The following is an 11,600-nucleotide window of genomic DNA, read 5'->3' as shown; positions in this document are numbered from 1 at the left end:
ATTTCACTGTAAGGTCTACTACACCTGTTGTATTCAGCATTTCACTGTGAGGTCTACTACACCTGTTGTATTCAGCATTTCACTGTGAGGTCTACTACACCTGTTGTATTCAGCATTTCACTGTCAGGTCTACTACACCTGTTGTATTCAGCATTTCACTGTGAGGTCTAATACACCTGTTGTATTCAGCATTTCACTGTAAGGTCTACTACACCTGTTGTATTCAGCATTTCACTGTCAGGTCTACTACACCTGTTGTATTCAGCATTTCACTGTGAGGTCTACTACACCTGTTGTATTCAGCATTTCACTGTCAGGTCTACTACACCTGTTGTATTCAGCATTTCACTGTAAGGTCTACTACACCTGTTGTATTCGGCGCACGTGACAAATAAACTTTGATTTGATTTGGGCACAATTCTATTTCAATTCCAGTCTGTTCAGAACGGAAAACTAATTCCAATTCCACATAGTCCTCATTGAAAAGCATTAAAAAGAGAGAGAACAGGAAACAGAATTGGAATTACAGTGTACTTCCTGAATTGCGTGGAATGGTAAACACCCATAAAGGTAAAGATCGGTAGAGTTCAGATGTGACGTCATTGTTTTAGTTCTGTCCAATTCCTTTTGAAACTACGGAGCGCGATATGGTTCAATGTGGCAACAAAGCAGTACAATCAGGTTTTTTTTCCTTCACATTTCCAGCATGTTGAAACTAAACATAGTTGCTTATACAGGAGAAGAGAACCAACACAGAGAACTGTAGCTGTTTATACAGGAGAAGAGAACCAACACAGAGAACTGTAGCTGTTTATACAGGAGAAGAGAACCAACACAGAGAACTGTAGCTGTTTATACAGGAGAAGAGAACCAACACAGAGAACTGTAACTGTTTATACAGGAGAAGAGAACCAACACAGAGAACTGTAGCTGTTTATACAGGAGAAGAGAACCAACACAGAGAACTGTAGCTGTTTATACAGGGAAATAGAACCAACACAGAGAACTGTAGCTGTTTATACAGGGAAATAGAACCAACACATAGAACTGTAGCTGTTTATACAGGGAAATAGAACCAACACAGAGAACTGTAGCTGTTTATACAGGGAAATATAACCAACACAGAGAACTGTAGCTGTTTATACAGGGAAATAGAACCAACACAGAGAACTGTAGCTGTTTATACAGGAGAATAGAACCAACACAGACAACTGTAGCTGTTTACACAGGAAAAGAGAACCAACACAGACAACTGTAGCTGTTTACACAGGAAAAGAGAACCAACACAGACAACTGTAGCTGCTTATACAGGAGAAGAGAACCAAACACAGAGAACTGTAGCTGTTTATACAGGAGAAGAGAACCAACACAGAGAACTGTAGCTGTTTATACAGGAGAAGAGAACCAAACACAGAGAACTGTAGCTGTTTACACAGGAAAAGAGAACCAACACAGACAACTGTAGCTGTTTATACAGGAGAAGAGAACCAACACAGACAACTGTAGCTGTTTATACAGGAGAAGAGAACAAACACAGATAACTGTAGCTGTCATAAATGGGGGCTGTCATCTTTATCCACCTCCGCTATTGATCTGCTATTGACCCCAACCCTGACAAACACATATACACACCCTCACCTCTGAGAGATCTCTGTGGCTCCTCAGCACGGTCCTCTCGACCACCCTGGAGTATCCGTCTCCCTCCTCCCCCGGGGGGGCACCCCCCTCCTCCCTCTGCGACCCCTCACTCGACATCGCCTGGCGGTTCACCTCACGAGTAACCTGGATGGAGAGGGCAGAGGGCAAAGGTCACAGAACAGGTTAGGGTAAGTCACACACACACACGCACGCACACACACGCACACACACACACACACACACGCGCACGCACACAAAAACACACACACACACACGCACACACACACACACACACACACACACACACATAAAAACACACACACACACACACACACTATGCTGGGGACCCAGTGAATTAACACACCAGGTTCTACGAACCAAAGGCTTGATGAGTTGATGAGTAACATCAGGTGTGTGATCAGGTGTGTGATCAGGTGTGTGATCAGGTGTGTGATCAGGTGTGTGATCAGGTGTGGGATCAGGTGTGTGATCAGGTGTGTGATCAGGTGTGGGATCAGGTGTGTGATCAGGTGTGTGATCAGGTGTGGGATCAGGTGTGGGATCAGGTGTGGGATCAGGTGTGTGATCAGGTGTGTGATCAGGTGTGTGATCAGATGTGTGATCAGGTGTGTGATCAGGTGTGTGATCAGGTGTGGGGCAAAAAAACTACATGTGCACCACTTTGGGTCCCCAGGACCAGTGGTAGAAAAAGTACCCAATTGTCAAACTTGAGTAAAAGTAAACATTTCCTTAACAGAAAATGACTCAAGTAAAAGTGAAAGTCACCCAGTAAAATACTACTTGAGTAAAAGTCTAAAAGTTGTTTGGCTTTAAATAATACTTAGGTATCAAAAGTAATTTCAAATTCATTATATTAAGCAAACTATAATAATCTTGTTTTTGTTTAATTTACGGATAGCCAGGGGCGCACTCCAAAACGTAATTTTCAAACTAAGCATGTTTGTTTAGAGAGTCCATCAGATCAGAGGCAGTAGGGACGACCAGGGATGTTCTCTGTTTAGTGAGTCCTCCAGATCAGAGACAGTAGGGATGACCAGGGGGATGTTCTCTGTTTAGTGAGTCCTCCAGATCAGAGGCAGTAGGGACGACCAGGGATGTTCTCTGTTTAGAGAGTCCTCCAGATCAGAGACAGTAGGGATGACCAGGGGGATGTTCTCTGTTTAGTGAGTCCTCCAGATCAGAGTCAGTAGGGACGACCAGGGATGTTCTCTGTTTAGTGAGTCCGCCAGATCAGAGGCAGTAGGGACGACCAGGGATGTTCTCTGTTTAGTGAGTCCTCCAGATCAGAGGCAGTAGGGATGACCAGGGATGTTCTCTGTTTAGAGAGTCCATCAGATCAGAGGCAGTAGGGATGACCAGGGATGTTCTCTGTTTAGAGAGTCCATCAGATCAGAGGCAGTAGGGATGTTCTCTGTTTAGTGAGTCCTCCAGATCAGAGGCAGTAGGGATGACCAGGGATGTTCACTTGATAAGAGCGTGAATTGGACCATTGTTCTGTCCTACTAAGCATTCAAAATGTAACGAGTACTTTTGGGTGTCAGGGGAAAATGGATGGGAGTAAAAAGTACATAATTCTCCAAGCACTACCCAGACCCCTCCCCCTTCTCCAAGCACTACCCAGACCCCTCCCCCTTCTCCAAGCACTACCCAGACCCCTCCCCCTTCTCCAAGCACTTCCCAGACCCCTCCCCCTTCTCCAAGCACTACCCAGACCCCTCCCCCTTCTCCAAGCACTACCCAGACCCCTCCCCCTTCTCCAAGCACTACCCAGACCCCTCCCCCTTCTCCAAGCACTTCCCAGACCCCTCCCCCTTCTCCAAGCACTACCCAGACCCCTCCCCCTTCTCCAAGCACTACCCAGACCCCTCCCCCTTCTCCAAGCACTACCCAGACCCCTCCCCCTTCTCCAAGCACTACCCAGACCCCTCCCCCTTCTCCAAGCACTACCCAGACCCCTCCCCCTTCTCCAAGCACTACCCAGACCCCTCCCCCTTCTCCAAGCACTACCCAGACCCCTCCCCCTTCTCCAAGCACTACCCAGACCCCTCCCCCTTCTCCAAGCACTACCCAGACCCCTCCCCCTTCTCCAAGCACTACCCAGACCCCTCCCCCTTCTCCAAGCACTACCCAGACCCCTCCCCCTTCTCCAAGCACTACCCAGACCCCTCCCCCTTCTCCAAGCACTACCCAGACCCCTCCCCCTTCTCCAAGCACTACCCAGACCCCTCCCCCTTCTCCAAGCACTACCCAGACCCCTCCCCCTTCTCCAAGCACTACCCAGACCCCTCCCCCTTCTCCAAGCACTACCCAGACCCCTCCCCCTTCTCCAAGCACTACCCAGACCCCTCCCCCTTCTCCAAGCACTACCCAGACCCCTCCCCCTTCTCCAAGCACTACCCAGACCCCTCCCCCTTCTCCAAGCACTACCCAGACCCCTCCCCCTTCTCCAAGCACTACCCAGACCCCTCCCCCTTCTCCAAGCACTACCCAGACCCCTCCCCCTTCTCCAAGCACTACCCAGACCCCTCCCCCTTCTCCAAGCACTACCCAGACCCCTCCCCCTTCTCCAAGCACTACCCAGACCCCTCCCCCTTCTCCAAGCACTACCCAGACCCCTCCCCCTTCTCCAAGCACTACCCAGACCCCTCCCCCTTCTCCAAGCACTACCCAGACCCCTCCCCCTTCTCCAAGCACTACCCAGACCCCTCCCCCTTCTCCAAGCACTACCCAGACCCCTCCCCCTTCTCCAAGCACTACCCAGACCCCTCCCCCTTCTCCAAGCACTACCCAGACCCCTCCCCCTTCTCCAAGCACTACCCAGACCCCTCCCCCTTCTCCAAGCACTACCCAGACCCCTCCCCCTTCTCCAAGCACTACCCAGACCCCTCCCCCTTCTCCAAGCACTACCCAGACCCCTCCCCCTTCTCCAAGCACTACCCAGACCCCTCCCCCTTCTCCAAGCACTACCCAGACCCCTCCCCCTTCTCCAAGCACTACCCAGACCCCTCCCCCTTCTCCAAGCACTACCCAGACCCCTCCCCCTTCTCCAAGCACTACCCAGACCCCTCCCCCTTCTCCAAGCACTACCCAGACCCCTCCCCCTTCTCCAAGCACTACCCAGACCCCTCCCCCTTCTCCAAGCACTACCCAGACCCCTCCCCCTTCTCCAAGCACTACCCAGACCCCTCCCCCTTCTCCAAGCACTACCCAGACCCCTCCCCCTTCTCCAAGCACTACCCAGACCCCTCCCCCTTCTCCAAGCACTACCCCTCCTTATTTTCTTTAGGAATGTAGTGAAGTAAAAGTAGTCAAAAATATAAATAGTAAAGTAAAGATACACCAAAAAAAAAAAAAGACTTACATAGTACTTTAAAACATTGTTTACTTCAGTTCTTCACACCACTGCCCAGGACCAGGATTGGGAAACACTGATGTAATGAATGAATGACAGGAACCAAACACGGTCTTCATTTCCACGTATGATTACCTTTCTGACCACCGCGTGTCCATGTTGATCTGTGTACTGCTCCTCTGTCACAGTCTGGGGAGGGATGTCTGTCATCTCACCCTGCTGTAGAGGGAGGCAGACACACAGTCAGCACTGAGGCCTGTTGTTACACCGATTCACCACAGGGGGCGCTGAGGCCTGTCATTACACTGATTCCCCACAGGGGGCGGTGAGGCCTGTTATTACACTGATTCACCACAGGGGGCGCTGAGGCCTGTTATTACACTGATTCACAACAGGGGGCACTGAGGCCTGTTATTACAATGATTCACCACAGGGGGCACTGAGACCTGTTATTACTTTGATTCATCACAGGGGGCACTGAGGCCTGTTAATACACTGATTCACCACAGGGGGCACTGAGGCCTGTTATTACAATGATTCACCACAGATGGCACTGAGGCCTTTATTACACTGATTCACCACAGGGGGCGCCGTTCCCTATATAGTGTATATGACACCAATAGATGTCCCCTATAGGCCCTAGTCTAAAGTAGTACACTACATAGGGCACAGGGTTCCATTTGGGACGCACAGGAGACTGCACGGGTCGCATTCATGAGGAAACACAACAGGAAAGCGTTTTAAAATGTTTTGCAACGGAAAATGAAAATTAGCGGGGTTTTTTCAATTTCAACACAGCAACCCAACACAACATCTCAACACAGCAACCCAACACAGCATATCCACACAGCATCTCAACACAACATCTCAACACAGCCTCCCAACACAGCAACCCAACACAGCATCCCAACACAGCATCCCAACACAGCATCCCAACACAGCATCCTTACACAGCATCCCAACACAGCATCCCAACACAGCATCCCAACACAGCATATCCACACAGCATCCCAACACAGCAACCCAACACAGCATCCTTACAAAGCATCTCAACACAGCATCCCAACACAGCATCCCAACACAGCAACCCAACACAGCATATCCACACAGCATCCCAACACAGCATCCCAACACAGCAACCCAACACAGCATCCGTACACAGCATCCGTACACAGCATCCCAACACAGCATCCCAACACAGCATCCTTACACAGCCTCCGAACACAGCAACCCAACACAGCATATCCACACAGCATCTCAACACAGCATCCTTACACAGCATCCTTACACAGCAAAAATTAAACAAAGAGATTGTTACAACACAAGTAAGACTCCAGTGTGAAAAAGTTAAATATACACGAAATACACACATCACTGGGTCAGATATAAGAATTCACATTTGGAAACCCTCATTATGCACACCTGGCAACCCTCATTACGCACACCTGGCAACCCTCATTACGTACACCTGGCAACCCTCATTACGCACACCTGGCAACCCTCATTACGTACACCTGGCAACCCTCATTACGCACACCTGGCAACCCTCATTACGCACACCTGGCAACCCTCATTACGCACACCTGGCAACCCTCATTACGCACACCTGGCAACCCTCATTACGCACACCTGGCAACCCTCATTACGTACAACCTGGCAACCCTCATTACGCACACCTGGCAACCCTCATTACGCACAACCTGGCAACCCTCATTACGTACAACCTGCACTCCATCATGAGGAAAACCTGGACTCCATCACTACCCTGATTACTCCCCCCTTTATCCAGCACTCCCTAGCATCACTCTTCAGGCAGTATTGGTTCTGTTTCCTTGTCAGATGTTTCTCTTGGTTTTTTTTTTTTGTGGTATCGTTCTGCATTACTCTTAAACTCACTAACGGCACCTGCTTTCTGAATCCCCGTGTTGACGTTACAGTAACGTGATGTCAAACCAGCTACCCAGCAGACATCATCACGGGTCAGTGGCACTGTTCTTTCCTATGATGACATCACGCGAGAGGAATTCTGTTAAAAAAATATGAATTAAAGGCGTTTCAAATCGCATCCCCGGAGTTAAAGCGTTCATTCCTTCTGAAGCAGGAGATAAGGGAGTTAGAGCAGGAGATAAGGGGTTAGAGCAGGAGATAAGGGGGTTAGAGCAGGAGATAAGGGGTTAGAGCAGGAGATAGGGGGTTAGAGCAGGAGATAGGGGGTTAGAGCAGGAGATAAGGGGTTAGAGCAGGAGATAATGGGTTAGAGCAGGAGATAGGGGGTTAGAGCAGGAGATAGGGGGTTAGAACAGGAGATAAGGGGGTTAGAACAGGAGATAAGGGGGTTAGAGCAGGAGATAAGGGGTTAGAGCAGGAGATAGGGGGTTAGAGCAGGAGATAGGGGGTTAGAGCAGGAGATAAGGGGTTAGAGCAGGATATAGAGGGTTAGAGCAGGAGATAATGGGTTAGAACAGGATATAGGGGGTTAGAGCAGGAGATAAGGGATTATAGCAGGAGATAAGGGGTTAGAGCAGGAGATAAGGGGTTAGAGCAGGATATAGAGGGTTAGAGCAGAAGATAAGGGGTTAGAGCAGGAGATAAGGGTTAGAGCAGGAGATAAGGGGTTAGAGCTAGGAGACAAGGGGGTTAGAGCAGGAGATAAGGGGTTAGAGCATGAGATAAGGGGTTAGAGCAGGAGATAAGGGTTAGAGCAGGAGATAGGGGGTTAGAGCAGGATATAGGGGGTTAGAGCAGGAGATAAGGGTTAGAGCAGGAGATAAGGGGTTAGAGCAGGAGATAAGGGTTAGAGCAGGATATAAGGGGTTCGAGAAGGATATAAGGGGTAAGAGCAGGAGATAGGGGGTTAGAGCAGGAGATAAGGGGTTAGAGCAGGAGCTAGGTGGTCAGAGCAGGAGATGGGTAAGAATGGCGGGAGGATTTTTTCAACAGTCATCTCACCCTGTCCAGGGAGTCATCATCATCTGCTGATCTGAGAGGAGGAAGCTCCTGAGGAGCCTGGTAAAAGGCCGAGTCGTCTCTGTGTGTGCCGGGAGATTGGGCCAGCTCTTCGCTCTCTTCCTTGATGTCATCATAAGGTGCGTCGTCATAATCCTCACTCCCTGAGGACAGCAGGACTCCACGCTCGTGTTTGCGCACTGCGGAGCAAACCGGAATTGCCGTCGGCTTCTGGTACTTTCTCCCCAGGGCTCCTGAATGGGACGCTTGTCCTTGGGTTTGGCCAACCCCTGAACTTTCCCTCTTCTTCAGTTCGTCAGGTTCCATCTCGGAGAAGTCTGGGACTCCCTGTTTGCAGTCAAAGTAAGTCTCCGGGTCAGAGTCTTCGTATAAGTACATTGTGGTGCTGCCTCGTATGACTTCTGCGTAGGCCGGAGGATTGGGTTTGTGGATAGAGGAGGATGCCTCAGCATACTCAGGAGGGAGGCTGAACTCCATGGAGAACTCTTCATCATGGGCTGATGCTGTAACCTCTGGAACAGGTTGGGCTGATACCATCTCTGCCCTGTGTTCTACTGGACCAGGCTGGGCTGACACCATCTCTGCCCTGTGTTCTACTGGATCAGGCTGGGCTGACACCATCTCTGCCATGGGATCTACTGGACCGGGCTGGGAGACATGGGACTTTACCTCAACAGGGGTGACTGGAGGACTGAACTCTTCCTCTACGGGGGTGACTGGATTCTCTGATGGTTGCTCACTGGTACTTGGCTTGAGCTCTTCAGACAGCATGTTGAGGTACCTAGGACTCTGGTAAGGGATCAACTCCTCGAAGCTGAAGTGCCTGGAGACGGTGACGGTCTCTGGAGTCTGTGGAGTCACGTCAGAGAGCGAGTGGTGCGACTGCTCATCGTATTCAAGGGTTTCAGGGGGAGTGCTATCCCTTAAATGTGACACAACTTCTGGGGTAGTGCTCATGCATGTTTCATCTACCAATTGGCTGGGCTCAGTGATTAATACCCCAGATTCGCACAATACTTTGCTTTGTTCAATAGATGCCTTTTTGACTTCAGCTTGAATGCTTGATGTGTCTTTGGAGTTGTCATATTCTTCACCGACTGTCGCCTGGTCCTGCTGTGGGAGACGGATTCGATGTTCTTCTACAGTTGAAGGTTCGGTAAATACAGCAGCATCCTCGTGTTCGAGTGGCTGGAACTTTTGAGACGGAACAATTGATTCCGATGACCTTTCTAGAACTTTATGGCATGGTTCTGGAGATTCCGGTGTTCCGGCGGATTTGGTTGCAGCTGTGGGGCTATCCAATGGTATGGAACCGGTGAGATCTGATTTTTCTGCTCTGTGTGTTTGCACGTACTCCAAGTGGCTCAACTGAACCGGATCAGCTGTAACTTGGCTAGGCTCTGGGAAGGTCTCGATTAGATCTGTGGTCACCCCAAATACCTCTGGGTCGGTTTTATTGGACAAGGAGAGATCGGTCGGCACTGAGGCCAATACGCTTATTTCAGCCGGCTCCCTTGTGATCTGAATAGGGGATGAGGGACTTGGACTAGAGAGCTCTTCCTCACCCTCAGTGGGATATGCGTTGGATTCTGGCAAGAGTTCCTCTAACTCAACATAAGGTTGTAGATCTTCAAGACCCCCTTCGCTGGTTTCCGAAAGAGGTGAGTCCAGTGGTTCTAGAGTTTCTGGTCGGAATGCCCGTTTGATTTCTTCAAATTCCGACAGCAGCTGATCAAGCTGGGTGGGTGCCCCTGACTCCGGGGGTGCTTCTAGATTGCTCGCTGACGATTGTGCTTCATCACCTTGGCTGTCTTTGGCGTTGTGGCTGAAAAGGTCTGGTAACACTGGACTGGTTTCAGAAGAAGAGGAATCCTTGTTCAGATTCAATGGTTTTTCTGGACTTTCTTGCGATACCCTCATCTTCTCAGTGGGCATTGTCATTTCAGGGGATAATGGACTGAAAACAAAGGCATTTGGAATCTGTAGATCTGGAGTTACAGATTGGATTTCAGACATGAGTGTTTTGTTTGAGATAGGTCTATTAGTAGATGGCTGGTCCAAAGCTAATACGTGTTTGGGTTCTGATAGATTCTCCATGGTGGATCCTGCTGAAACCTGGATGAGAATGATGGAATGGAGGGGGAAAAAAATTATAAACGAGTTTGTGATGGAGGTAGGGTTTCAAAATTCCGGTAACTTTCCCCTTAAAAATGCCCAGGTGTTCCAGAACCCCCGGGGTTGGAAGAATTCTAAGAATCATCCAAGAATCCTCCAACCACGATTAGGTCATTTTGGTAAAGTTACTGGAATTGATCAACCTCAATGATGAATGGTTAATGTTGTTGAGGAAATTATAGTATGAAAAAAGGTACAATACATGTACATGCAGCAACAAGGTTCCATTATGACATCATGTATTTCAAATGAACATTCCAACGACTTAATGAAATTACCAAAAATGATGAGCCAAAAACCAATAGACCTATAGTATTGTCACACTGTACATGCAGTACCTGCATGTACTCAGAAGTACTGTACTTCTAGTAGCAGTACAACACATAGAAGCAGTTCAGCAGTACCTCATTTGATTAGGACACAACCTTGTTGACACATACAACTCCTTATATCGAAATGCGATGGGTACATTTCTTATATAAATTCTCCGAAAGCCTTCTCTCCAGGACAACATTCTCTGAAATGCAGGAATACCACAATAGGAAAGACACAGTCAAGCCAATCAACTGCCAGCCCTACTAAGCTCCAAGGCAATCAACTGTTAACCCGATTAAGCTCCAAGGCAATCAACTGTCAACCCTACTAAACTCCAAAGCAATGAACTGTCAACCCTACTAAACTCCAAGGAAATCTTTCAATGTAAGACATGACTGCTGTTGTTTTTTCTGTGTGAATAAATGCACCATCATGCAGTATCCGAGCCCATCTCTGAGGATATGTCCCAAATGATACCCTATTCCCTTCGTAGTGCACTACTTTTAACCAGGGCCCTATGGCACCCTATTCCCTTCGTAGTGCACTACTTTTAACCAGGGCCCTATGGCACCCTATTCCCTTCGTAGTGCACTACTTTTAACCAGGGCCCTATGGCACCCTATTCCCTTCGTAGTGCACTACTTTTAACCAGGGCCCTATGGCACCCTATTCCCTTCGTAGTGCACTACTTTTAACCAGGGCCCTATGGCACTCTATTCCCTTCATAGTGCACTACTTTGAACCTTTTAGCCTGCACATCTCTGGTCAAAAGTAGGTCACTACAGAAGGGAATAAAGTCACATTTAGTCAGCCATTTTTAGCTTGAGGACACACCATGTGACAGGAAGGAAGTCCATGGTGTTGAGACTAAACGTGTCTCACTACTGTTCATTAGTTGCCTTTCTGAGACACTTCCTGCATTGCTGATGCAAACATGCCTCAGCAGGAGTGTCAAGCTCCTACAGCTATGCGTCAAAACCCATTAGTGAAAGCTTGAGCCTAAGGGTCCTACACGACGCATGCGAACTACGCACTACACACTTCCAGCCTTATTTGTTTTTTAGAAAGCGTCTCGGCATTCCCTGCTGACGGAGAACGTGCGTGGTCTTACCGACGGCGCAGAAACTCGTCT

At 49.0% G+C, this 11,600-nt stretch overlaps 1 protein-coding gene across 1 annotated transcript; it reads right to left on the bottom strand.

Moving 5' to 3' along the window:
- Positions 1-1,771: 1,771 nt before the first annotated feature.
- LOC139394147 (ankyrin-2-like) lies at positions 1,772-9,913 on the bottom strand. Its single transcript, XM_071142183.1, has 4 exons — positions 7,961-9,913; positions 5,147-5,230; positions 2,003-2,318; positions 1,772-1,782 (listed from the first exon to the last, which is right to left on the bottom strand). Exons 1-4 carry the CDS (start codon positions 9,911-9,913, stop codon positions 1,772-1,774), a joined length of 2,364 nt encoding a protein of 787 aa, XP_070998284.1.
- Between the last annotated feature and the right edge of the window lie 1,687 nt (positions 9,914-11,600).

Source organism: Oncorhynchus clarkii, unplaced genomic scaffold (genome assembly GCF_045791955.1).
Source record: "Oncorhynchus clarkii lewisi isolate Uvic-CL-2024 unplaced genomic scaffold, UVic_Ocla_1.0 unplaced_contig_1468_pilon_pilon, whole genome shotgun sequence".
In the NCBI taxonomy this organism is placed as follows: domain Eukaryota; kingdom Metazoa; phylum Chordata; class Actinopteri; order Salmoniformes; family Salmonidae; genus Oncorhynchus; species Oncorhynchus clarkii.
This window is presented reverse-complemented; position numbering and strand designations above follow the sequence as displayed.

Excerpts from the sequence above, each read along its gene's own strand:
- LOC139394147 (XM_071142183.1), bottom strand. The coding sequence starts at position 9,913 with ATGCCCACTGAGAAGATGAGGGTATCGCAAGAAAGTCCAGAAAAACCA. Across the intron at positions 5,231-7,960 it reads ATGATGACTCCCTGGACAGG|CAGGGTGAGATGACAGACAT; the intron begins GTGAGATGACTG and ends CTCCCTCTACAG. Across the intron at positions 2,319-5,146 it reads GACACGCGGTGGTCAGAAAG|TGGTGCACATGTAGTTTTTT; the intron begins GTAATCATACGT and ends GGGGACCCAAAG.